We start from the raw sequence: 22,162 nt of genomic DNA, 5'->3' as shown, positions 1-22,162 counted from the left end.
GGTTGACGATCTGGCAATAGGTTTAGGAAGGCTATAGAGGGGGTTAACCCCCCCTATAGACCTTATAAAGAAGGCTATAGGCTATAGAACTAGCTATAGTAGCTAGCTAGAGTAACCATTAGAGGGCCAACCAAGCTAGTAAGAGGATATAGTATATATTAGATAAGGACCCCCCGTGCTTAGTTTTTATAGGGGAAGGCCTATAAAGGTACTAGGGCCTACCAAAGGCCTAGAGCTCCCTACTAGTATAGGCCTATATAGGGGCTATTGGCCTCTATAACTTCCTATTTAGGGTTCAAGTCCCAGGGGTTAGTACCCCCTATTATACCTATAGCTAGGAGAGGGAAACTATAGAGCACCTAGTCGTATGGTGCCCGAACCTACTAAGAAGCCGAACGTAGGAATCCTAGGAAATACGGTCGTAAAGGGACCTAGACCTCATTCTACGGGGTATAGGGGCCCGTAACCATCAGTTGGCAAGGAGGGTTCTATAGTAGCTAATGGGCCTAGGGAGGCTCCCGGAATACCGCCTCGCAAGGAGGCTAGACCGGGAGGGAAGGCCTCTATAGGGCTATTCTAGCCACTTCTCCTTTTCTTTATAGTGTATTAGTACTCTAGATTAGGCGTTAGAGGCAGGATAGAGGTTTTTATCTGGCCTATTAGGCATGGTTTCCTTTATATATAATTAGAGAGGCTCTGGTATGCTTATTAGCATAATGGTATAGGACTAATAATAATAATAATAATAATAATAATAATAATAATAATATACCCTTTTTATTTACTATTAGAAGTTATAAGAAAGCTTTATCTTTTAATTATTAATAAATTATAAATAGTTACTTTAAATTTAAATTACCTAAATATACTATAAATATATTATTATTATTATTATTAATCCCATACTGCTATGCTAATAAGTATACTAGAGCCTCTCTAGTTATATATAAAGGAAACCGTGCCTAATAGGCCGGATAAAAACCTCTGTCCTGCCTTTAATGTACTATAAATATATTAATAAGCTTAGTTAAATGATATATAAAGTATATATAATGGTTTTTTTAAATAAGTCTTCCCTATATTGTTTATAATGTCATATGTAGCTTTTCTATAATAACTGCTAAGTCGGTGACGTCAACGATTTGTTTCACTCCTAGCCTTCGGCACTGTACCTCGACTCTCTTAGCCCTTTCCCACTCCCTCCCGAGTACTACAATCACCGGAAACCCAATAAGGTCTGCATCAGTAAGCTTCCATGGCAGAGGTTTTTGGCGGTCGTCAAGCACGGGGTCCAAAAAACGCCTAGCGGAACCGGAAAGTCCATTTATCTGGTGATACACTTGCGTGGCATCACTGTCGCTTGCGTCTTTGCCCGGTATCACGACGCATGAATACGGCGCTATGGCTAATGGCCAATTTAAACCCGTTCTGTCGGCCAGGTATTCGGCAGCCGCGCCCATCACACGAGAAATACCGATTCCGAAACACCCCATCTGCATAGGCGAAGGTTGTCCAGCAGGGGGCATGGTTGTCATGGCTCCCAATGGCTCCGAGTATCTCGTGCCGAGGAAAAAAGCGTGACCTAGCTCCATTGCTCTTTCCACCTTTAGGCTCCCGGATGAACACTGAGGACACCTATCGCCGGTACGGACGCGCAAAATGTTAAGCGAGACGCTGCCGCTGCCGCTGCGCACCCCACGACAGGAAGAAACAGGCAGCGGCATTGATGGAGGACTCAGTGTTGCCGGCCAGCTTGAAATAGTGGGTGAAGGGCCACTCAGGCCATCGGCCAGCGACGATGGGAGACGACTGTCAATGACGTTGATTACCTCAGTAGCCGTTCTCGTCTGAGGGGCAATGGCGGCCGACCAGAAAGGCAGGGCATCTTCTACTGCCGTGTCGAGGTCCGGCACGACGGATTTCACCGCGGACATGTTGATGTCTCGATACGTCATCTCCCGCAGCTCTCCGCCGCCGGGTAGTTGGATCCACCTGGGGTACCAAACGTTCACGAGTTTAGTTCTGTCCTTGGTGATGCCTCGCCAGGTTTCAAACGAGCTGTCCGCGGCGACCTCGCTAGAAACAGCTGCATCGGCTATTTCCTCGTTTACCACGTAGTCGCAGTTGTTGCAACTGATGACGTGATCTTCACCGAGCGGCGTGGGGAGGTGATACTCGTGACTCAGGTCACCTCCCATATCGCCAGAACTGGCTTTGGCCGCCAGAACAGGCAGCTTCATGTCCGAAAAAAACTGGCTGTAGACGGAACGAACCTTGTGATACGTTTCAAGGGCTAACTCAACGGTGTTGTCGAAAGTGTATAGGTCCTTCATGACGAATTCTCGTCCACGGAGGAGGCCGTGGCGTGGGCGAAACTCATCCCGGTATTTGCGTGTGATCTGATACAACCGCAGAGGGAGCTCCTTATACGACCGAACCGAGCGAGCTACCAGGGATGTGATCTCCTCCTCGTGCGTTGGGGCGAGGAGGTAGGCTATATCCCTGCGATCAGAAAATCTGAAGAGCTATGGGTACAGCTGATGTTAGCACCTGCAGAGCACGTCAGGCAATGGCGTGCCGGACCGAGTACGAACCTCTGATGCGACCTTGTCCAGGCGACCGCTTTTCTCCCATAGTGACTCGGCTGATATCGAGGACAGGGAGACTCTAGACGCCGCTGTCGGCCATGGGATTAAGACGCGTAAGCGGGGCGTGTCCGCTGCAACCATTGCAGAACGCCGAAGACTTACCTAGTGATTGCTCCATGTGGCTGGCAATCAGGCTCTCGACTTTATCTTGCACCCGGCGCCCCAATGGGAGCATGTGGAACATGCCGGCATTCGACTGGCGTAGGAAGCCAGCCCGGACCAGCTTTGAGTGGGCATCTTCGGACGCAGAAGCGGCAATTCCGCCGCTCGGGAACCACGCCCTCGAAAGGCGGGCCACCGCTGGGGGGACCATATCTCAGGCGCTGATGCTTCGGCTGAGAGGTTTCGCAGGTGCTTTCAACGAAGTTCGCTAGCAGGCCGGTGTGCAAAGCAGAGACTTGGCGGCTGGGCTTTCTTTCTAGTTCCCTTTTCTTGCTTTTTTGTGCTTCCTGTCGCAGCGCGAATGTAGACCGAGAGCTGCGCGGCCTGGCTCCTCGTTGAAGTCCAAGCACTGGAGTAGAACCTTCAATTGTTTACGTCTGGAAACGCGGTGGCTTCTCTCAAGGCGAAGTACTTGTCCATCCCTGTCAAACCGTCCCAGTTTTTCAATTGGCTACAGTGGAGCCCGTCTTCTGGGATGACCAGTCAGGGAAGAGCGGGCCCTCGATGCGTGCAGGCTTCGCAACTTTATTTTTTTTCCCACTTCGTCTGCAGGCTAGGGCATTCCTGTCGAACGTTTATAAAGTAGGCGCCGCGCTGTATATTCGACAGGTCGTGGTTTCCCTTCAGAGCAGGCAACGGCCGTACATGACGGTCACCATGGGCGTAAAGCGGACAAAACAAAAAAAGAAGTCGGTCAAGCCGAGCTTTGACGAGACTGCACTTGCCGAGTTGACGAGCAAAATCAACCAAAATCTTGCCGACTCTAAGAAGGAGCGCCCGCCCAAGAGAAAACGACAGCGCGATAATGATGACGAACACGACCCAAAAAGACGTCATACCCTCCATGAAAAGCACAACTCACAGAAAGAAACTGGCCGTGGCCGGAACAGCAAGCAAGCGTCTACTCTCCTCGACGAGATCTTGGCGCTTGGTGGGAATGAAGACGACCTGGAGTTGGTTGCCAACGTTGATTCTGACGACGAAGGTAGCGAAGCACCTCGTTCCAAGGGTTCGTCAGAATCCACCATCGACAACTCTTTGAGGGATGAGCTCGCCAAGTTTGCCTCCAGCCTGGGCTTCAGCAAGTTCCACGACAAAGAGGACCCGGAGACCGACGATTCCTCGGATGTCACAGCAGAAAGCTCCGAGGATGACGACGTATACGATGAACACGAGGAAAGGGACGACACCCTGCCTCAACCACAGGAAGCTCGGAAAGAAAAACAGCTTGGGAAGTTGGTCAGTAAGCGGCTTTGCAGTGTGTTCATTGCAGCTGGAACTAGAATTCTTGTCTGACACGAGCCAGATATTCGAACCTCGTCCTGATTGGCATGGGCTGCCCATGGACGGATTGTCTCCGACGCGTTTGGACAGCAGTAAACAACACTCGGCGTCGATTTCGAACCTGAAGGCCTACGCGGAAAGGTTGCTGGAAAAGGATTCGTCCGAATATCTCGCAGAACGAGCATCCAGCCCATCACAGAAGTTCATGTCTACAATTATGTCGTCCGGAACACTGTCCGACAAAGTCTCGGCCTTGACGCTTTCGGTTCAAGAGTCGCCATTGCACAATCGAAAGGCGTTCGAGAGCTTGGTAACTCTCGCTGGGAAGAAGAGTCGCGGTCAGGCGATAGCTGCTTTGGGAGCCCTCGTCGATCTGTTAGGTAACGGAATGCTGCTTCCTAATGACCGCCGACTTTACCCGTTCAACGCCCAACCTGCATTACTTGGAGCTCTGGACCAGCATAACGGTCTCACATGGACGGAAGGACAGAAGCTCCCTGGGAACGTGACGGCTGCTCACTTAATGATGTGGGCGTATGAGGACTGGCTTAAAGCTGCCTATTTTCGCATTATTCAGCTTCTGGAGGTCTGGTGTTCCGACGAGATCGAGTATTCTAGGTCAAGAGCACTCGACTTTGTCTTCGGTCTACTCAAGAACAAGCCAGAACAGGAAGCCAACCTACTGCGGCTGTTGGTGAATAAACTCGGTGACCGAGAGCGAAAAATTGCTTCTCGGGCCTCATATCTCCTCTTGCAGCTCCTCAACATACACCCGGGGATGAAAGCGATAGTCATCGGCACTGTTGAACAGGAACTGCTGCTGAAGCCTGGGCAGAGCTTACGGACCAAGTACACAGCCATCAACACTCTGAATCAGACAATCCTGAGCACAAAGGAACCGTCTGTGGCCGAGATGCTATTACGCATCTACTTTGACAACTTTCTCTCTCTCCTGAAGACCGGTGCCTTGGGCAATCTAGGTGTCGAAGGTCGTGATGAAAGAACGGGTCGCTCTAAGAAAATGTCGAAGAAGAAGGCGTCGCCCGGCACGCCAGCGCCAGGGAACGGGCAGGAAACAGCACAAAAGCTTGTCTCAGCTCTGCTGACAGGTGTCAATCGGGCGATTCCTTTTGCCAACACCGAAGACTCGACACTGGAGAAGCACCTCGACACGCTTTTCAGGATCACTCACTCATCCAACTTCAACACTAGCGTTCAAGCACTGATGCTCATCCAACAGCTCGCGATCTCGAAGCAACTCGCCGTTGACAGGTTTTACCGGACCTTGTATGAATCTCTTCTAGACCCGAGACTCACCACTTCGTCTAAGCATGCGCTATACCTCAACCTTCTGTTCCGAGCTCTGAAGAATGATGTTGACGTCCGTCGGGTCAAGGCGTTCGTCAAGAGGTTGATTCAGGTGTTGAGCCTGCATCAACCATCTTTTACTTGTGGCGCCATGTTTCTGATTGCTGAGTTACAATCTACCTTCCCAGACCTGCACACTCTGCTGGATGACCCCGAAGACAATGAAGAAGATGGAGAGGAGTTTTACCGAGATGTTCCCGAGAAAGAGGATCATGAAGGGGCCATTTCCGAGACCCAGACTGGAACCACCAGTCAGCTTGTCGCTGCCTACGACGGCCGGAAACGGAATCCGGAACACAGCAACGCACACCGAAGCTGCCTCTGGGAGCTGGTAAGTAGCTGATATTGAGTGGGTAGGGAATATCGTTTACTGACCAGATGTCAGGTGCCGTTCCTCCATCATTACCATCCCTCTGTCTGCATGTTTGCCGGAAACTTGGTGACGCGGGACAAAGCCTTGCCTAGACCAGACCTCGCCAACCATACGCTGATGCATTTCCTGGACAAATTCGTCTACCGCAATCCCAAGACGGAAGAATCCAAACGTGGAGGCTCCATCATGCAGCCTATCCTTGCTTCGGGCAGCACGTCGCACATCGTGACGTCTACCAAAGCTAGCGCCAGACAGCAGCCGGCTGTCAATTCTTCTTCTTTTTGGAGTCTCAAGCCCGACCAAGTTTCGGCCGAAGATGTCTTCTTCCACGAGTACTTTTCCCGCGTTGGCAAACCTGCAGAAACCTCCCGCGTCAAGAAGACGGCAACCAACGATCAGGTTGCGTCGGACAGCGAGGCCGCGGAAGAGGAGGAGATATGGGATGCACTGGTCAATTCTCACCCGGAAATTGAGGGTGTTGACGTTGAGGAAGACTCGGACGTGGACATGGAGGAATACGATTACTCGGGCAATGACATGGAACCTGACGGTTTCAGTGCTGACGACAAGATGTCAGGCTCCGAGGACGACGGTGGCTTTGAGGGTATCTTTGATGATTCCGAGGAAAGCGATGGGACGGGCGTAAGCGAGGACGAGGCTGAGGGCCAGGCTGAAGACAAACCTGCGACGGCATCACCTCGCCGGGGCCGTAGGGGCAGACTCAGCAGAAAGGAGATGCGGAGCCTCCCCACCTTTGCATCGGCTGATGACTACGCGGATGTGCTGGCTGCGGAGGATGATCTGGATGACTAGGAGGACGCTGTCAAATCGGAGCGGAACAAGACGCTATTATATTAGCGGTTCAACCGACCCTATTTACTGGTTAGGACTATTGGAAATGTGGCTACCGCAAAACCACACCGACTTGCGAGGTTCTGCCCGCCTTAGCTGTCGAACCAATCCAGGCTATCATCCTTTGTGAAGATTGCGCGGTATGCGTGGCCTCCATCACCCCCTTCTCGTTCTTCGGTGTCTAAAAGCGGAGCTCTGTCAGTCAAAACTCCCCTGTGATGGGGTTGGACAAGGACATACGAATGCTGTGCAGGGTCGCCCTGTCATCAGGGCCGCCAGTGAAGGCTCGAAAGTGAACATATGCTGGGCCCTCGTCGGGCAAAGCCGGAATGCGCACCTTGCCAAAGACGTGAAGTCCATATGCTGAAACGGCGATGCGGACTTCATCGAGGTCGTCCGGCCCGAAAGCGGTCAGCTGCGCATCACTCAGGTGCTCTGCAGCAGCAAAGCACTCTGGTTCGTGCTCTAGTTCAATCCGGGCGTTCATAGAATAAGTAACATTTCTCGACCGACTATGATGTGGTGGCAACTCACTTCTGTATTCATGACGGATGCGTACAAGGGATCTCTTGAGTTCATGCTGGATTTGCTCGAAGACTCTGATGGACTCCTCCCCCGGTTTATGGGGTTGACTAAGCTGTACGGTGCTCACTGTCGCCTGCAGGCAGTGTGGCACGTCTCTATCAGCCAGGTGCAGAGGGTAATTAGACGTAGAGGCGAGCCGGCGCGTTTTGTGCTAGGGACATAAGGATGACAGTACTGCATTTCGCACACCCACATACCATAAGGATATAGACGGTTCTTTCACGGTCCTCGGGTTGGGAGTTATCCAAGCCAAAAAGAAATGAACATATTATTTTCTCCTTTTGGGGATAGGGTACCAATACTCCTGACGGAATGTGGAAGTTATATCGTCGAATGCTTGCTTGGATGGAGGTGAGAGACCAGAGTGCTGACAGGAGACTTGGCTATGCGGTGCAGGTCTATGTATTGCGTCACAGGCTCAGCCGCAAGTCATTAGTGCAAGGGGTGCCAGCGTGACCGATATGCAGCACACGGGAGTGGCATTAGCACTTCTGTGCCCAGACACAGCAGGCCAGAGCTATGCGAGTTTTTGTTTCCTCGAGCCCCAGGTAGCTTGATGGCATGGCGCGATGCCGAGGCGTTGTTGAACCCCCGGTCATTGGCATCCTGGTGCCCGGTGGATGTCCTGTCGACTGGGGCCAGAGAATTGGTGGATCCGCTTCCTCGGCTGCCGGCATCGCTCGCGAGCACATCCACCCACAGCGCGAGAACCGGCGTCGTCCCGTTTTCTATATAGACCCGCGAACTGCCTGGTTCGGGGGCCGGCCTCCAGTATGTCTTCAAGACTACCTTCGAGCGCGAGCCGCTGGACTTGGGCTCTCCCGTTACGGACCCCCAATCGCCTCACTCGGGCATCCTTCTCCCGGTTCATCGCGACTGCTGCTGGTAAACTTGGCTGCACCCTCCACACCCTCCGCCCCGTGCTGCGCTTGGTTAGGATTCTTACACTCGCTCCTTTGAACCAGGTGCATCCTCTCCCACGGCCACCACAACCCCCTTGATACGCCGTGCTGCATCGATTACCGGTCGCGTCCTCCTCTTTACCACGCTCGGCTTTGCCATGGCAGCGGCACCAGCCTACAAGTCGGCAGTCGAAGTCCTGTCCCCTCCAAGCGATGCCGACGCACTGGAATCATTTCTTCCGCAGGACGACGAGGCGAAGGCCAAGGAGGACTATATTAACTCGCACCCACTTACGGCGGCGCTTCGGGCGGACCCGAACTTGATCGAGTCGCGCCCTCACATGAAGATACCGGCGTCATGGCGCAAGCATAACCTGACCGGGGGCACTCTTATTGGGCCGGGCAAGATGGTCACGCCGCCATTTAGCTGGACAGATAGAGAGGGGAGGAGATACGTGCAGATCGCCCACGTGGGAACGGATCTCTGCGGCCACATGGGCGTGATCCACGGGGGATTCTTGGCTACCATGCTGGACGAGGGACTGGCAAGGTGTTGCTTTCCCGTCTTACCCTACAATGTGGGTATGACGGCCAAGCTCGAGATCAACTATAAGGCCCCCGCCATGGCTGATCAGTACCTTGTGCTTCGGGCGACAACTATCAAGGTAGAGGGTAGGAAAGCATGGGTCGAGGGTCAGATCGAGACCCTACCGGAAGATGAAAACCAACAACCAACCGTTCTGGCGACGGCTAGCGCACTTTACGTCTCGCCCAAACAGGCGTCGGTGCGTACCCTGCTCATCCCCAACCACACAGCCATCCGCCCAACCTTTCTTGAGAAGCATGGGTTTCGCTGACGGAGATGCCCTTCCAGATGATGGCAAAGGTGTATCCAGTGAACTAGACTCGGAAACATATCGTACAGCCTGCATGTGACCAGCTGGTCTTGTAATTAACTCTTCCACGACCTCCTCCGTTCAGCTGGCGTCGCTAGCAAAGGTAAACACTGCGAGACGATGATGGGGAGGGAAGGCCAGAGTAGAGAGACGAGTCGACATTAAAGCTGCGACGGATGAGGCTTCTGTGATTCAATGCGCTGGCCTAATCATGATAGCACGGGAAGGTTGACTGAAAAAGTACCAAGGTGGCTCGTCGGACCTTGTTCTTCACCATGTTTTAGAGGATGGTACATGATTGGTTCTAATGCGGAGTTGAAGGGGGTCGAGCTGAAATGCTGTTGAGCACAATAGAACTTGGCCTAGCTATTGGACACCCGCAGCTGGGCATTAAGCGGGGTTTTCCAGACTTTGCTCCGCGCCGGATCGGAGGCAGGTCCAGTCATCATGTCTCGAAATCGCTCAGGGCTGCGGCGGCGACGAGCGGATTTCGGGGCCGCAATCGGTACTGCCCCACTATCACCCCCACCAGTTCGAGGCCGCGACGAGAGAAGTCGGTACATAGTATGCCGGACGGGTTCGCCGTGTGTGTTTTCTCTTTGTCAACGGCAACCGGCACTCCTCTCTACCCCTACGGCGCAAATAATTAAAGAGAAAACAGCGTGGACGGCAAAAAGCCCCGGAGAAGCTTGCTTGACTCGGGCGTCCGTCCCAGAGACAATGGCTACGTGAGTCCCTACCCTAAGATGCTGCCGGGTCGTCCCGAGATGCGGCACGCCCCGCTACCATGCGGGTTTCTGTTTGGTAGCCAGCGTCGTACCACCGAAACCTGGGTTGGAATGTCACTGAACAGCCGCAAAGCAATATCACATGGCACCCGTCGCTCACGCGGCAGGAGCGGAACCAGCTGCGCGGGCAGCGTGGCTTTACCGTGTGGTTCACGGGCCTATCGGCGTCGGGCAAATCGACTGTCGCAACCGCTCTTGAGCAGCACCTGCTCCATATCGGCCTGGCCGCCTACCGGCTCGACGGAGACAACGTGCGCTTTGGACTGAACAAGGACCTAGGATTCTCGGAAAAGGACCGCAATGAGAACATACGCCGTATTGCTGAGGTAGAGTCACCACGTCTCCTTTCACCCCGCCCTTCATTCCACATTCCCGCCAGCTAACCTGTCCGGATCTGGACTGAGCAGGTCGCGAAGCTGTTTGCCGACTCTTCTACGATCGCGTTGACATCCTTCATCTCGCCATACCGCGCAGATCGACAGATTGCGCGGGACTTGCATGCGAAGGTTTCCCATCCGGGCGACGAACCCCTGCCCTTCATTGAGGTTTTTGTCGACGTTCCTCTGGAAGTAGCTGAGAAGCGGGACCCCAAGGGACTGTACAAGAAGGCGCGAGCGGGCGAGATCAAGGACTTCACGGGCATCTCCGCCCCCTACGAGGCGCCCGAGGCCCCCGAAATTACAATTCGGACTGATCTGTTGAGCGTCGAAGAGTGTGTGCGCAAGATCGTCGATTATTTAGCAGAGAAGGGCTTGATTACCCAGACTCGGGAGACTAGGTAGGGGCCGCTTATAGCTTAGCTTGATTATTCATTACGAGGGTCTTGGTCTTGGAAGCTGCGAGGTAGTGGCGGGAAGGCACGGAATCTGTCTACCGCCTGCCGGGAATGGGTTTGCGCCAGAGCACCGAAAACATATCGACGCCATTTCCTCCCGACGGCCCACGGTTCAACGTCATTGTCTACGGGGTTTTCCCGGTGCATCCCCCCCGTTTAGGGTGGGCACTTTTATGGGAGGTCAATCTCATAGTACACATATGCCGTATACTCACTTCCTTCAGTGCCCAATCCGACAGCGGCCATCTCGGAGGTCAACGATGCATCGTCCTTAGTGACTCGTCCCTTCTTATCCCTCCCAAAAGCATTCCCGCCAAGGTATGAGTAGGCAGAGTCCAGCGCTGCCTTCACCTTCTTTGCATGTTTTGGGGTTGTCTGTTACTAGCGTCAGCGACGAACCTGGAGTATGGATGGCTTGAAAACGCTTACCTTGATAAGCACGCAAACAAACTCCAACGGCAGGCCATATCTCAAAACGGTCTCAACGAACACACGTAACGTCATAACGTGCGCTAGAATCATCACTGTCTCGCTCCACCCGGTCCGGGCAAGCCTCAGTGCTTCTCCCCAGACCTTCTTCTCCTCCCGGGCGACTCGGTCGAGCTCGCGCTGTTCCTCTTCCTTGCCTCCCTCGACATACTTGTACTGCCGAGGTGTCCACTTCTGTTCCCGACACTTCTGCAGGAATTCAGCACTGGTCTTTTTGAAGGTCGTGACTGCAAAAAGCGTGAATTCGTCGTCCTGGGCAACTTGGATCGATGATCGTGGCACCACCATAGGAGCGAGAGTCTCGTAACTGCGGATAAAATCTTTTCGCGCATTTGTCGGCACCGCGATGAGGTGCGTCTCCAGGTACTCCGAGTCCTGCACCAGCAAGCTTGGATCGACAATCGGCGTCAGTGACTTGGTTGCTAGATTCCCTCTGTTATACGACTTGTTAGCGCCTCTAGGTATCGAATCAGTAAACGCGGGATTCTGCGAGCATACGTTTGCTTTCGTTGCAACGTCGCAAGTGTGGTTTTGATTCCGCTGTATTGGTTGAACTTGGCTTTGACATCATTGTCGATGTTTTGCAGTTCCTTTTGCAGATTATCAATTAACTCTCCAAGCGGCCGATCGGCTCGGTACCTGAGTCTATTCCACTGGAAGTTGCGTAGATAATGATCCGTGGGCTCTGTGGCAAGTTAGTTAGAAACATGATCGGTGAACAAGCCACTGAATCTAGAAAGAGGCTTACTATCGTTTACCATCTTTTGCTGTGCGGTCTTGTCTTCATCCCCATCAAGGATCCCTTTGAGCGAGTCTGCCACCTTGGCCACGGCGGCTTCGCAAGTAGCGTTGAGCTTCGCGAGCTCGTCTGCATGTTGGACGAGAGCATCAAGGGTCCCAATCTTGAACGAGGGTATCGAAAACGGCAACGTCTCGCCATTGTCTCGCCCGACTGTTGCGGTTAAGGTTGCCAGTGGGTCATCGTCAAAGATCCGGAGAGGTAGAGAAACAAGGAGGTATTGGGTCGACTGCATGATGGGATCTCGTGGCACACTTCGATGCCGTTGGTGCTCTGGTGTCCGGGCGCGCGAAATATGTTCGATTCCAGTCTCCAAATAGTTGGATATACAGCCTCGCGGCAGTACACAGTCAGCAACAACTTGTTGACGTTGGCGATGCGACCGGAACGGCTCCAATGGGACCGCGACTATGCCGGCCACTGCTGAAGTCGCAGGCTGCGTCTGATATGGCTGGTGCCACCCGCGTCTTGGATCGAAAGGTGGAGGGAGAAGCTTGCGCGCAAGAGAGACTACAAGACAGCTCTGACCAGAGAAACGGTGTCGGGCAATGGACACAGAATGGGAAGTACCCGACAAAAGGAGACGGGCTGTTGCTTGTTGGTGTTTGACCTGATGGGTGCAGGTGGGGCAGGTGGGCTGGGTTCCGTCAAGGAAGCTGCGTCTCCAGCCAACAATACCAATACAGATATGGCTGGCTTGGATTATCATTACATTACGGATACCCGCCCGAATACGGACGTACCTCCGTCCAGAAGGCCGATACGTCCAATACCTTACGCATGGTAACCTAGCGCTTACCTTACGGTAACTTTCTCTGTCAGAACTCAAGTATCTTACGTTCCGTACTTGTCCTCGCTCGGCACCAGCCCGTTCACCTCGTACGAGACGTAACAGAAGGTACTTGACCAGGGTTTTGGAAGCGAGTACCTTGCCGCAACTCTCTGACAATCCCACGCCAATATGCGCCAGCAATTCACCTGGTGACGCCTTGCCCGATTCCGTGGCCCTTAACTGATGATAATCAGAGTTCCAGCAGCAACATGCCCTAACGACACTAGTAACTTCACTACCGCAAATCGATATGCTGAATACTCTCGACTATACGGCTTGCCTCAAGACAGCTGGTCTAACTTCGCGTGACGCGGCTGCGTCACCGCCTCCATCCCCGCGTTGCGCGTGTTTGTGAACGAGCGGAGTTTCACTGCACGAGGAATCCAACCTCCTCTCGCGACGGAGTCTCATGTTTTCTACATTGTACCTGCGACCAAAGTCGACTGAGTTCTACCTGTGGCGAGTGCATACTCGAACTGCAGTTACGGCCTCTTCTGGTCAACCGATTGCCTCGAGGGAGCTCTTCTGTGGTACAACATCCCTCACTCCGTGAGTGGAGTCCCGCGCGACACTCGTTTCCCACTTTTGTTCATCAAAGCGTTTTGCTGTCGATCGACACTTCAGTACTCCGCTGAACTTTCTGCTCCAGCGTTTCTCGAACATGGGGTTTGCATCCTGATCGCAAGCCTGCCGCGACGCAGCGATCGGCTCCTAGAGGGCTAAGCAAACAAACAAGTCGTCCACAAGCGATACCGCGCCGAAGCCGTGGCCGTTATAGCAGCGCCGGACGAACAACCATATCGATTGCAGGTGAACCGTGAAACGGCCCTCGTTCTGTGTAGGGAGCATGTCGCTGATAGCCGACCCTAGCATTGCCACATAAGTTCTCTTACAACAATCCTCTCCACAGCTGCCCCTGGAGAACAACCAATGCCGTCCACCTCTTCGTTACCTAACCAGGCCTCGGCGCCTGCGCATGTCTCAGGGGGTACTTCAGCATCAGCGGCCGCCCTCGTGCCCGTCGCTAGCTCCGGAACCGTACCTCCATTCGAGCCAAACCTTCAAGACTCGCTGAACGGGCCGCACCGAGATGGCCGAATCCGCAACCCCGTTCCCAGCAAGCTCAAAGGGAAAACCGACGGCTCCAAGGGTAACTTTGGCGTCATGCAGATAGAGGTGGCGGGAAGGACAGAGGCTATGGACCGTGATGCTGAGGCGAAGCGGACAAGCGAGAGCACCGAGTTGGCCGCCAAGCGTGCATTCGAGGACGGCTATGTCTCCCTCCGCAGAAGCCGGTTCGTCCATCTTCCAGACGAACCGGTGGCCAAACCCTTCGTTCCTGCACAAACAGCTCCGCCAGCACCCGTGCGGGTTCAGCGTCGCACCCCCCTGGGCCCTGAGGAGACCAAATCAGAGCAGGCACGCTTGCTGACTTTGCTACGGAGCTTGCATCCTGTGCTAGTCGTTGATCAGATATGCAAGGCGTTGGCTTTCTTTGGGGGAATTCCCGGAGCACCACCCCCGGAAGCCGGCGGCTTTCCGGAAAGCGCAGAAGCGAACGGCCCTGGTAGCCTGTTTGTTGGCTGGATTGCAGAGATATTCCCCAAACTGGGAGGCGATTATAGTCAACAGACATTGGATCCCACTTTACAACTCGATAACCCGCCACCGGTGAAGCGCAAGCGCGGTCGGCCAAAGGGCAGCAAGGCTACCAAGGCACGAAAGGATAAAGGTGTCAAAAAGGGACCTAAACCTTCAACATCTGGGGACCAAGCTCAGACTTCCGGGGTTGCAGATGAGAGCTGGGCCGACATCAATGACAGCGGTGCGGAGGGCGCCGATGAAGTCGATGCCAATGTGATGCTCCTCGCGCAGGCTGCTAATCCGCAGTCTCAGCTTCGCGATTCGCGTTTGAATGTCGGCCCTATGACACCTACCCAGACCTCCGGCGCGGCTAGGACCGCATTGCCGGAAACATCCGTCGTTGGCGGCGTGGCAACTGGAGGTACTCCGACCACCAGGAAAAGGGGTCGTCCAAAAGGGTCAAAGAATCGGCCCAAAAGCCTCTCTGCGAATAGCACGACAAACCTTGGGGCGACACCGCAGGCGGAAACTTTGCTCGCCCAAGGATTCGGTTTCACTACACAGGCTTCTCAGGCACCTCAACTGGATCGAGCGGCCCAGGTTCCCTCAGGTTCAGCAGGGCCACAATCGTTCACAGCGGTGAACTCGAGTTCACCAGTGTCCATTAAAAAAAGGACCGGTCTAGCGAGTGGTCCTCCATCCAACCAACAAGGGCAAGACCAAGGTCAAATAAGCCCACCTGTGACAGCACCGGACCGACAGAGGGGGGAGGGTGACCTTGAACAGAGAAACCCAGCTCCCGCTTTGCAAGTCCAAGCACCTGGGCATCAGGTACTGCGGGCAAACCAAGCTCCAGACACTCAGAACCTGACACTCTCGCCGCTTCTTACGGCTAGTCAAACCCAGGCTAAGACGTCCAGAAGCCCGGGACAAAAGAGGAAGAGCCGAGGGGACGGGAACACGGCCGCTCCTGGGCTTCCCGTGATCGAGAGCAGCAACTATGCCTCCATGCCGAGCCTGAATGGGCATGCAACACCTCCATTATTAAATAATGAGGGACCACAACTTCCAGCAGCGGCCCCCGAACCTCCACCGAAACGTCAACGGAAAGGGAAAGACGCCAGGCCGCCGTCAGGGAAAGGGAACGAGGCCGCTGCACATGTTAGCGGTCGGGTTACTGCTTCCTCTCGGGGTGAACCTCGTCTCTCCGAATCAGTCCCGGATCCGAGCTCCGAGCAAGCTTCCAGAGAGGTCATCGCAGGCAACTCCGGGACAGCGTCGATTCCCACCTTGAGTGGAGATCACGCTACGGCTTCGATGCAGGCTGCCCGTCAAGGCCAATTTGCGTTGCAGTCGCCTACGATGGAGAGTCTGGAGGCGCAGCTTCAGGCGCAGTTCGGGCAACAGGTCGATATCGAGCAGCGGTCACTGGCGTCGGACGGCGCTGCGGACCAGGCACAGGCGATGACCACTCTTTTGTCACAGCCACATCAACGAAAGCCTGGCCAGCAACCACAGCATCAACTGGGCGACTCTGGGGGTCATAATCGGCCGCTAAGTTCACAGCCTCAGCCAGCCAAAGGTCAAGCACACAGCACCCCCTTGGTCTCACACCAGCAGGCGCGAGCAGCCCAGGGGCAATATAACCAGTACAACGTTTCGAATTCGCAGCTCCAGCACCAGCTCCAACAGCAACATCAACACCGCCAACAGAAACAGCATAGCTATGTCTCCGCACAGAGTGATCAAACGCACCAACATTCGCAGCAGCAGCAACCACATCAGCTTCTGGGAGGGCAACAGCACGCACAAAACAGAAAACTCTCCTCGGCCTCTCATCATTCGGCAAACACATCACACCAGCAGCAGCAGCAGCAGCAACAACAACAACAGCCGCAGTGTACTTCGAATCAGCTGCCATATACAGGTAGTCAGCATCAGTATCTAGGCGGGCAACAAAGCCTCAGTTCACAACCGCGCTATCGGCCTCATATAGCGACTGCTACTTCAGCGGGTACAGCGTCGTACACCACTCATCCGTCACCACAGTTCGGCACACCAATGAGCAACAATTTCGGCGCGGCTAATGGTACTTACCGTAGTTCGACTTCAAATTTGGCCAATCCTTCGTATGATCAACGAGGTCAGGCTGGTACTACCACCACGTTTCGTTCCGCAAGTACGCATGGCTTGCCACAGCAATCACCGCCATTCGGTGCAGCCAGTGCTGGAATGCAGCACCGGTCTGCAAGTACAGGCCAGCCAGCTCCGCAGAGTGTGCAGGACTTGACAAATACGCAAGGGTTCGCGGGAAATGCTTCTTCTGACTGGGGTTTGTTTGATGCCGGTCACTTGGACACGACTGGACAGCAGGGGACAATGGGATTGAACAACCCAAGTTATGGCATCAGCACAGCAAGTGTGCGGGCGTCTTCCAATCCTGGTTCTGCTTTTGCCGCCACTGGTCTCTCTTCTTTTGATACTTCGGGTCTGGGAAGCAACGAACGCTATTATGGAGTTGGGCGGAGATGAAAACAACAGGAGGCACGTCACGATCATGATCATGTTCATGCGGCATTATAAAGGTTGGGGCGTCTCTGGTAGTATAAAAGGATGGAAACGGGTCATATGGTGCAAAGTTCGTTAGGTCTGGGACTGGTGATCATGTTTCAACAATGTTTCCGACTTCCCTTTTTTCTTTTTTCATTTTCATTCGCCTTTGGTTAGTTTGCATTCGTTCTCCAACCTTTTACCTGTGCTCTTGGATTGCTGAAGTGCGGGCCAACCCAGCCTGGATCTCGAATGGTGTTGCGTTTAAAGGTACTGTACATTCAATCGGTCCCGTGTGTTACTTTTGCCGGGCTCTGTTGGAACATGCCGACAGGAGAGAAGGCTATCAGCTGCCTGGACCACTTGACTACGCATGGCAAACCATAGAAGTTTCTCATGGAATGAGCAACTGCACTCAGCTCTCGACAGCCTTGGACGCGCGGTAAGTGTGGACGTGACTCGTGCTTTTCAAGAGGCAGATCCGTGAAGAACAGGAAAAGCGATCCATGCCCAGGGCCGAAAACGAGGGACTGACCCGATTGTATTCTGGTTATCTATCAGCGTCCTCTAGCTACCCTTTCTGAGAAACAGGCCCTCAAGAAGCTGCTCCCCGTACCACGCCCCATTCATTTCCGACCCGGCTACCCTTCACCCCTCCTTTCCATGACCTATCCTTAAAATACCATGCCTCCAGAGCCAGGCAAACAAAGGAGAGACAAAGCGACGAAACATGTCAGTACACTCGCTATGAGAGGACAACCAGAACAAAAGTAGACCGTCTCCCGGCCGCATGGTCCGGTAGAATACAACCAAGGAGAGAGAAACGATAGCTGATCCTAATACACCTGGCTAGCGATGCTGATCTCTGGCCCGAGTATTCGCACATCTGAGAAGCAAAAGAAAAAGAAATAAAAAAAGCCGTAACGCCTGTAAATGCCTTTTAGTTTGCGAAGGAATTCGGATTCGACGTTTGAAAGGTGGAGTTCGGTTATCGACCAACAGTCATGGTCTCGCGATAAAGCCGAAACACAAAATCCAGGAAAAGATGGTGATTGACGGGTCGGGAGTGGAAAGAATGCGACGGATGCAAACATCGCGCTCCAGACAGCCGGGTGCCAAGATGATATGAACGACAATGTAATGATGACTCAGGGATACTCCAAGGGGTCCTCCTCGATCGCATCAAGATTCGGCCGTACCGAATCAGAGGCAGTTGTGCCGTAGAGCCACTGATCCTCGTCCTCAACTATGTTTTCGCTGATAAGGTCGGTAAATATCTGGGCACTGCTTCGTCGGATATCGGCCGGCCGTGAGACGATCTTGCGGTCAAGGATCATTGCCTCCGCCGTTTCCGACCAGATCTTTCGCAGTCTGGGAAGGTCGGGCAGAAGCAACCTATACTCCTCCTTGGTCAGGGGCCCCATTGGCATGCCGGCTGACATACTGGTACAAAACACCAGACTTTCCGGCTGTTTCCCTTTGGCGTTGCCGGCGATGGTTGAGACTCGTGAATCAGTGCCATTGTCGTTCGTGCCTATTTTGGCCAAAGCAGCCGACGACTTTTTGCGCTTGAGACCCAGCACTCCTCGGCGCTTTTTCGATTCCGAGGATTCGGCAATGTCCTTGGTGATGGAGGCATACCAGGCGTCAACAGCAGCCCTTCTTGCGTTGTAGCCCTTGACCTCCCATATCCTCTCTACCACCCGCAAGCCTCCAAGACACAAAATGGCCACATGCACCTCCTCGGGCGGCTTTTCCCTGAGATAACCCCTCAGAGACCGCTCCACCCTGCCGACATAAGAAGGCGGCCTTAGACGCCTGTCGAAGGACGCCATCACCAGCGGGAAGACTTCGTGCACTTGAAAGAGAGTTCGATCGTCGTACATCTTGAGGATTTCGGCCTCGATAGGGTTGACCGTATAAGGTGTTTTGTGCAACCCGTACCCGTTCTCGACAATGTACTTGAGGTGCAGCTTTCGGTATGTTTCAAAGAAATGAAAAACAGTGAAGACCATCGGTATCAAGCGACGTCGCATCCGTTCTGTCTGCGGTGCAAATTGCCGCCTCTTCTCCTCCGTATTCCGAAAGAACATTTCTTTCGTCACCCACTCGCAGATTAGGTACGACAACTTCGCAGCGACGTGTAACCGATGCCAGAGGCCGCATAGGTAATGAAGGTTCAGAGGTGTCCCCTCGGGGGGCGGGTAAAGGCGCTTGGCATATGCCGGGACATGGTGCTCGAGGTGATAACGAGTGATCGGGGTCTCGTTCAGTGATACAAGGGCATGGAGGGATCTTGATGCTAACCGCAGATTTAACACGTCCGAGAGCGGGAGCGACGCAATAATCTCAATTTGCAACTCGTTCGGGAGGGAAACGAAAAGCTGATCGAAAGGGACACTGGAAAACAGGGTCAGTCTGAGCAGGCGCCCAAGAATGAACTAGCACTCACCTTTTCCGGCCAGTCGCGGAGTGCGTCGACGGAGGCCGTTGCTCCTGATGCTCGGCGCTGCCTGCGGTAGCGGCAGCCGCTGGACTCTTGACATGGAATTTATTCCTGAGAAACGAAAAACTTCTTTTCTCTGCGCGTTTCTGATCGCCGGCCTTGTTTGCTGCCGCCTCGGCTTCGGACAGGCTTGACCCGCGAAGAGGCAAGATGAACTGGGACTGAGGAAGATTGGGGACGGAAGATGTCGATGGAGCGGAATTCGCCTGTGACTGATTGAACTTCTGGAGGTATCGGTCGGAACCGAACTCCGTCATGTGTAGAGGCTCCATGGTCGCTGGCTTTGGGTCGGCAAAAGCAGCCGTTTAGCCAGAGCCGAAGTGGACACCCCGAAGGGCAACAAGGAGCATACGGATGTGCGCAGAAGGTCTCGCCGAGCTCTACCGTGAATGGGCCGCCGAGAAGTGCAGGGTCGAATTCTTCTTCGTAGCAAACGATGTCTGGAGCTCAATCATGGTGGGAGCATTTTCCTTGCGACGATGGGCTGAAACAGGACGCGGTACGCTGGACCGGTCGGCGGCGGCAGGGAGGAGGAAGCTCGGGCAAACAGCACCAGGAGTTGCCGGCAGGGCTTGGCCAAAGGAAAGGGAGAGCGAGACGTGATGCACAAACCCGCCTCTCCCGCTGGCGCGTTTAAAATGGATGGCCAAGCGTGGAACACCCGTCTGGGGAAGAGCACGGCGATAACGAGCGACTGCAGTGGGCTAGCGGGCGGCGGGGCGGGTTCGCAAATCGCGGCCGGGCGGATTGTCGTCCTGGCCCAGAAGCGATAGAAGGACGGAGACAGATGGTCGTCGGCAAGACAAACGAATCGGGGACGGCGCGGCGAGAGCTGCGGTACCGAGATCTGCGGAACGGCGCCTTGGGCTCGGTCGAGATCGAGAGCCGTGAAAACACGATGTCGGAGGAAGGACCTGTCGTGAGCACGGCAATGACAGAAGGTCGAGACGGATCGGCGCGGAGGACTGCGATGGGCGACCCCGTTTTGGAAGAGTGGGGAGTTGTGTGGGCAAGGGAACCGGGCACGCACGAGCACAACCTGGAGAAAGAGGCGAGAGTGGACTCCAGTCGCACCACAATGCCCGAAATTAACAAGAAGCTCTGAATGCGGCCCAAAAATCAATGCTTCACCGGGGAACTAGTAGAGGACCCGAGAGTAGCGCTGTAGGTGCCAGGAGGGTCGGGATGGAGCCGAACCGTGGAAAACGTGTGAAGTTGGCAGCGGTTCTCCCGCAGCAGACGGTTCGAATGTGCGATGGCCTGCGATGGGCCCCGGCGGTTTGGCCGGCGTAATAGTGGAGAGACTTTGGAGCCGGGCCACCCAGAGCCACCCAGGAGCGAGCCCAGCAGGGCGCCCGCGCCCGACGGCCTGCGAACCGAGTACCTAGCGTTTGTGGGGTAAATTGCGGAGGGCGCCTTGTACCCTGCTATCTCTTCGCTCACGCAAACCAGACAGGGTTTTCTGTCCAGGGGTCCCTGAACCACTCATACACTAAGGCGCAGAGACCGTTTCATGGAGCGTGTCCCAATCGGGCCTGTTCAGTGCCCTGTTTCCCACTTATGCGGGGGTATGGGGGCGGGCAGTCGAGCATCAGAGGAAGACTCGCCCCAAGTTGAGCGCAGATAGATCGGGCCTTCCTCGGTCCAGATTTGCTGCGCGAGAGGCCGCCTTCCATCGCGGCGAGCAAGAGGTTCCCTTAACAGCTCCTACCGACCGTGAGTTTCACAACCCCGTGCAGGCTGGCTTGGCTGCAGGCTTGAGGGGCACGTCGCAATTTAGCCGTGGCCAATAGCAAGGATCCAAAATCGCCGAATATGGCGGACGTTCCCACCATCCAACCTTTAACGAAGTGCAGAGCCGTTTGCAGTGCCCAAGGGAGGGTGGCACACTGCTACACGGGAGCTCGCTATACTCTGATACATACACCGTAGTACGTTCGAAAGCCGCCGCCGCCGCCGTAAGGTCGGCTTGCGACCGATGTCGCGACCCGCCGCGGGCGGGCGTTCTGTTTCGCTCTGCACGGCGATGATTATCACGAAAATGATGCTACTTAGCAGAAGCAGCGGGCCGAGCGCGACGCAATGACGGTGCAATCTCTCCTGTCTCGTACCCGCGTCCCTCCAAAAAAGCAATGCCTTTGGTCTGATTCACATTTGCTAATGGCCACTTTCCTTCCAGGCCCGTTGTCCCGTCCTTCTCCGTCGGTCATCCGAGTGCACTTGAAGCAGACAGCATTCCTGTTCGTTGTGGCGTGCCGATCTTTGCTGCTCTGTCTGGAACGAGCGAACCATCGGTTCGAGTGACGGGAGATGCAGCCGCGCCATGTGGAGATTGCAGGTGGTGGCACGCCAGCAAACAGGTCCACTACACCACTCGAGGGACAACGTGTCTTCCGTAACCCTTACAGTGCACCTTAATAACTTCCCATTGGCATGTACGAAACCCGTGGCTAGTACGGCCCCGAACGATCTGAAATCCATATTGCGACAGATGCTGGGATGTAGGAGCAGCGGCATGGTGTCGTTTGCCCGGTCGTGCTGGGACGGAGACAAGAGCCCAACCATTTGAATCTAACGAGTCAATCAAAGTCACGGGGCAAGATGGAAGGTCCCTCTTAACGGTAAAGCCATCCTCCTCCTATCGGGCCGCTTTCAGCGAAACGCGCGGAAGGTCCTTCGTAACGGTACCGTTTTGAGCCGCAATTTAGC

General features: G+C 54.4%; 7 protein-coding genes across 7 annotated transcripts; 3 read left to right on the top strand and 4 right to left on the bottom strand.

The window, feature by feature from the left end:
* Positions 1–1,051: 1,051 nt before the first annotated feature.
* On the bottom strand, positions 1,052–3,185 carry MYCTH_2296525 (uncharacterized protein). The gene is made up of 3 exons (XM_003659405.1): positions 2,751–3,185; positions 2,595–2,677; positions 1,052–2,525 (listed from the first exon to the last, which is right to left on the bottom strand). The coding sequence occupies exons 1-3, from the start codon at positions 2,959–2,961 to the stop codon at positions 1,086–1,088; spliced, it is 1,734 nt and encodes a 577-aa protein (XP_003659453.1). The 5' UTR covers positions 2,962–3,185; the 3' UTR covers positions 1,052–1,085.
* A 282-nt stretch (positions 3,186–3,467) lies between these two features.
* MYCTH_2049620 (uncharacterized protein) lies at positions 3,468–6,648 on the top strand (the record flags this gene model as incomplete). The annotated part of the gene is made up of 3 exons (XM_003659404.1): positions 3,468–4,045; positions 4,188–5,793; positions 5,848–6,648. The coding sequence occupies 3 exons, from the start codon at positions 3,468–3,470 to the stop codon at positions 6,646–6,648; spliced, it is 2,985 nt and encodes a 994-aa protein (XP_003659452.1).
* Positions 6,649–6,779: 131 nt separating this feature from the next.
* Positions 6,780–7,348, bottom strand: MYCTH_2054138 (uncharacterized protein; the record flags this gene model as incomplete). Its single annotated transcript, XM_003659403.1, has 3 exons — positions 6,780–6,868; positions 6,928–7,152; positions 7,222–7,348. Coding segments are annotated over 3 exons (441 nt in total), but the record flags the coding sequence as incomplete, so codon positions are not given.
* A 697-nt stretch (positions 7,349–8,045) lies between these two features.
* MYCTH_2123079 (uncharacterized protein) lies at positions 8,046–10,640 on the top strand (the record flags this gene model as incomplete). The annotated part of the gene is made up of 6 exons (XM_003659402.1): positions 8,046–8,157; positions 8,238–8,959; positions 9,537–9,634; positions 9,732–9,798; positions 9,879–10,184; positions 10,266–10,640. 6 exons carry the CDS (start codon positions 8,046–8,048, stop codon positions 10,638–10,640), a joined length of 1,680 nt encoding a protein of 559 aa, XP_003659450.1.
* A 42-nt stretch (positions 10,641–10,682) lies between these two features.
* On the bottom strand, positions 10,683–12,641 carry MYCTH_2296513 (uncharacterized protein). The gene is made up of 4 exons (XM_003659401.1): positions 11,931–12,641; positions 11,681–11,867; positions 11,123–11,615; positions 10,683–11,068 (listed from the first exon to the last, which is right to left on the bottom strand). Exons 1-4 carry the CDS (start codon positions 12,214–12,216, stop codon positions 10,865–10,867), a joined length of 1,170 nt encoding a protein of 389 aa, XP_003659449.1. The 5' UTR covers positions 12,217–12,641; the 3' UTR covers positions 10,683–10,864.
* Positions 12,642–13,743: 1,102 nt separating this feature from the next.
* On the top strand, positions 13,744–16,929 carry MYCTH_42822 (uncharacterized protein; the record flags this gene model as incomplete). Its single annotated transcript, XM_003659400.1, has 1 exon — positions 13,744–16,929. One exon carries the CDS (start codon positions 13,744–13,746, stop codon positions 16,927–16,929), a length of 3,186 nt encoding a protein of 1,061 aa, XP_003659448.1.
* A 583-nt stretch (positions 16,930–17,512) lies between these two features.
* Positions 17,513–19,982, bottom strand: MYCTH_2296508 (uncharacterized protein). The gene is made up of 2 exons (XM_003659399.1): positions 19,400–19,982; positions 17,513–19,347 (listed from the first exon to the last, which is right to left on the bottom strand). Exons 1-2 carry the CDS (start codon positions 19,723–19,725, stop codon positions 18,096–18,098), a joined length of 1,578 nt encoding a protein of 525 aa, XP_003659447.1. The 5' UTR covers positions 19,726–19,982; the 3' UTR covers positions 17,513–18,095.
* Positions 19,983–22,162: the final 2,180 nt, after the last annotated feature.

The sequence above is a fragment of the Thermothelomyces thermophilus genome, chromosome 1 (assembly GCF_000226095.1).
Source record: "Thermothelomyces thermophilus ATCC 42464 chromosome 1, complete sequence".
NCBI lineage: Eukaryota > Fungi > Ascomycota > Sordariomycetes > Sordariales > Chaetomiaceae > Thermothelomyces > Thermothelomyces thermophilus.
The sequence above is the reverse complement of the archived record's forward strand: the minus strand, read 5'-3'. Positions and strand labels throughout refer to the sequence as shown.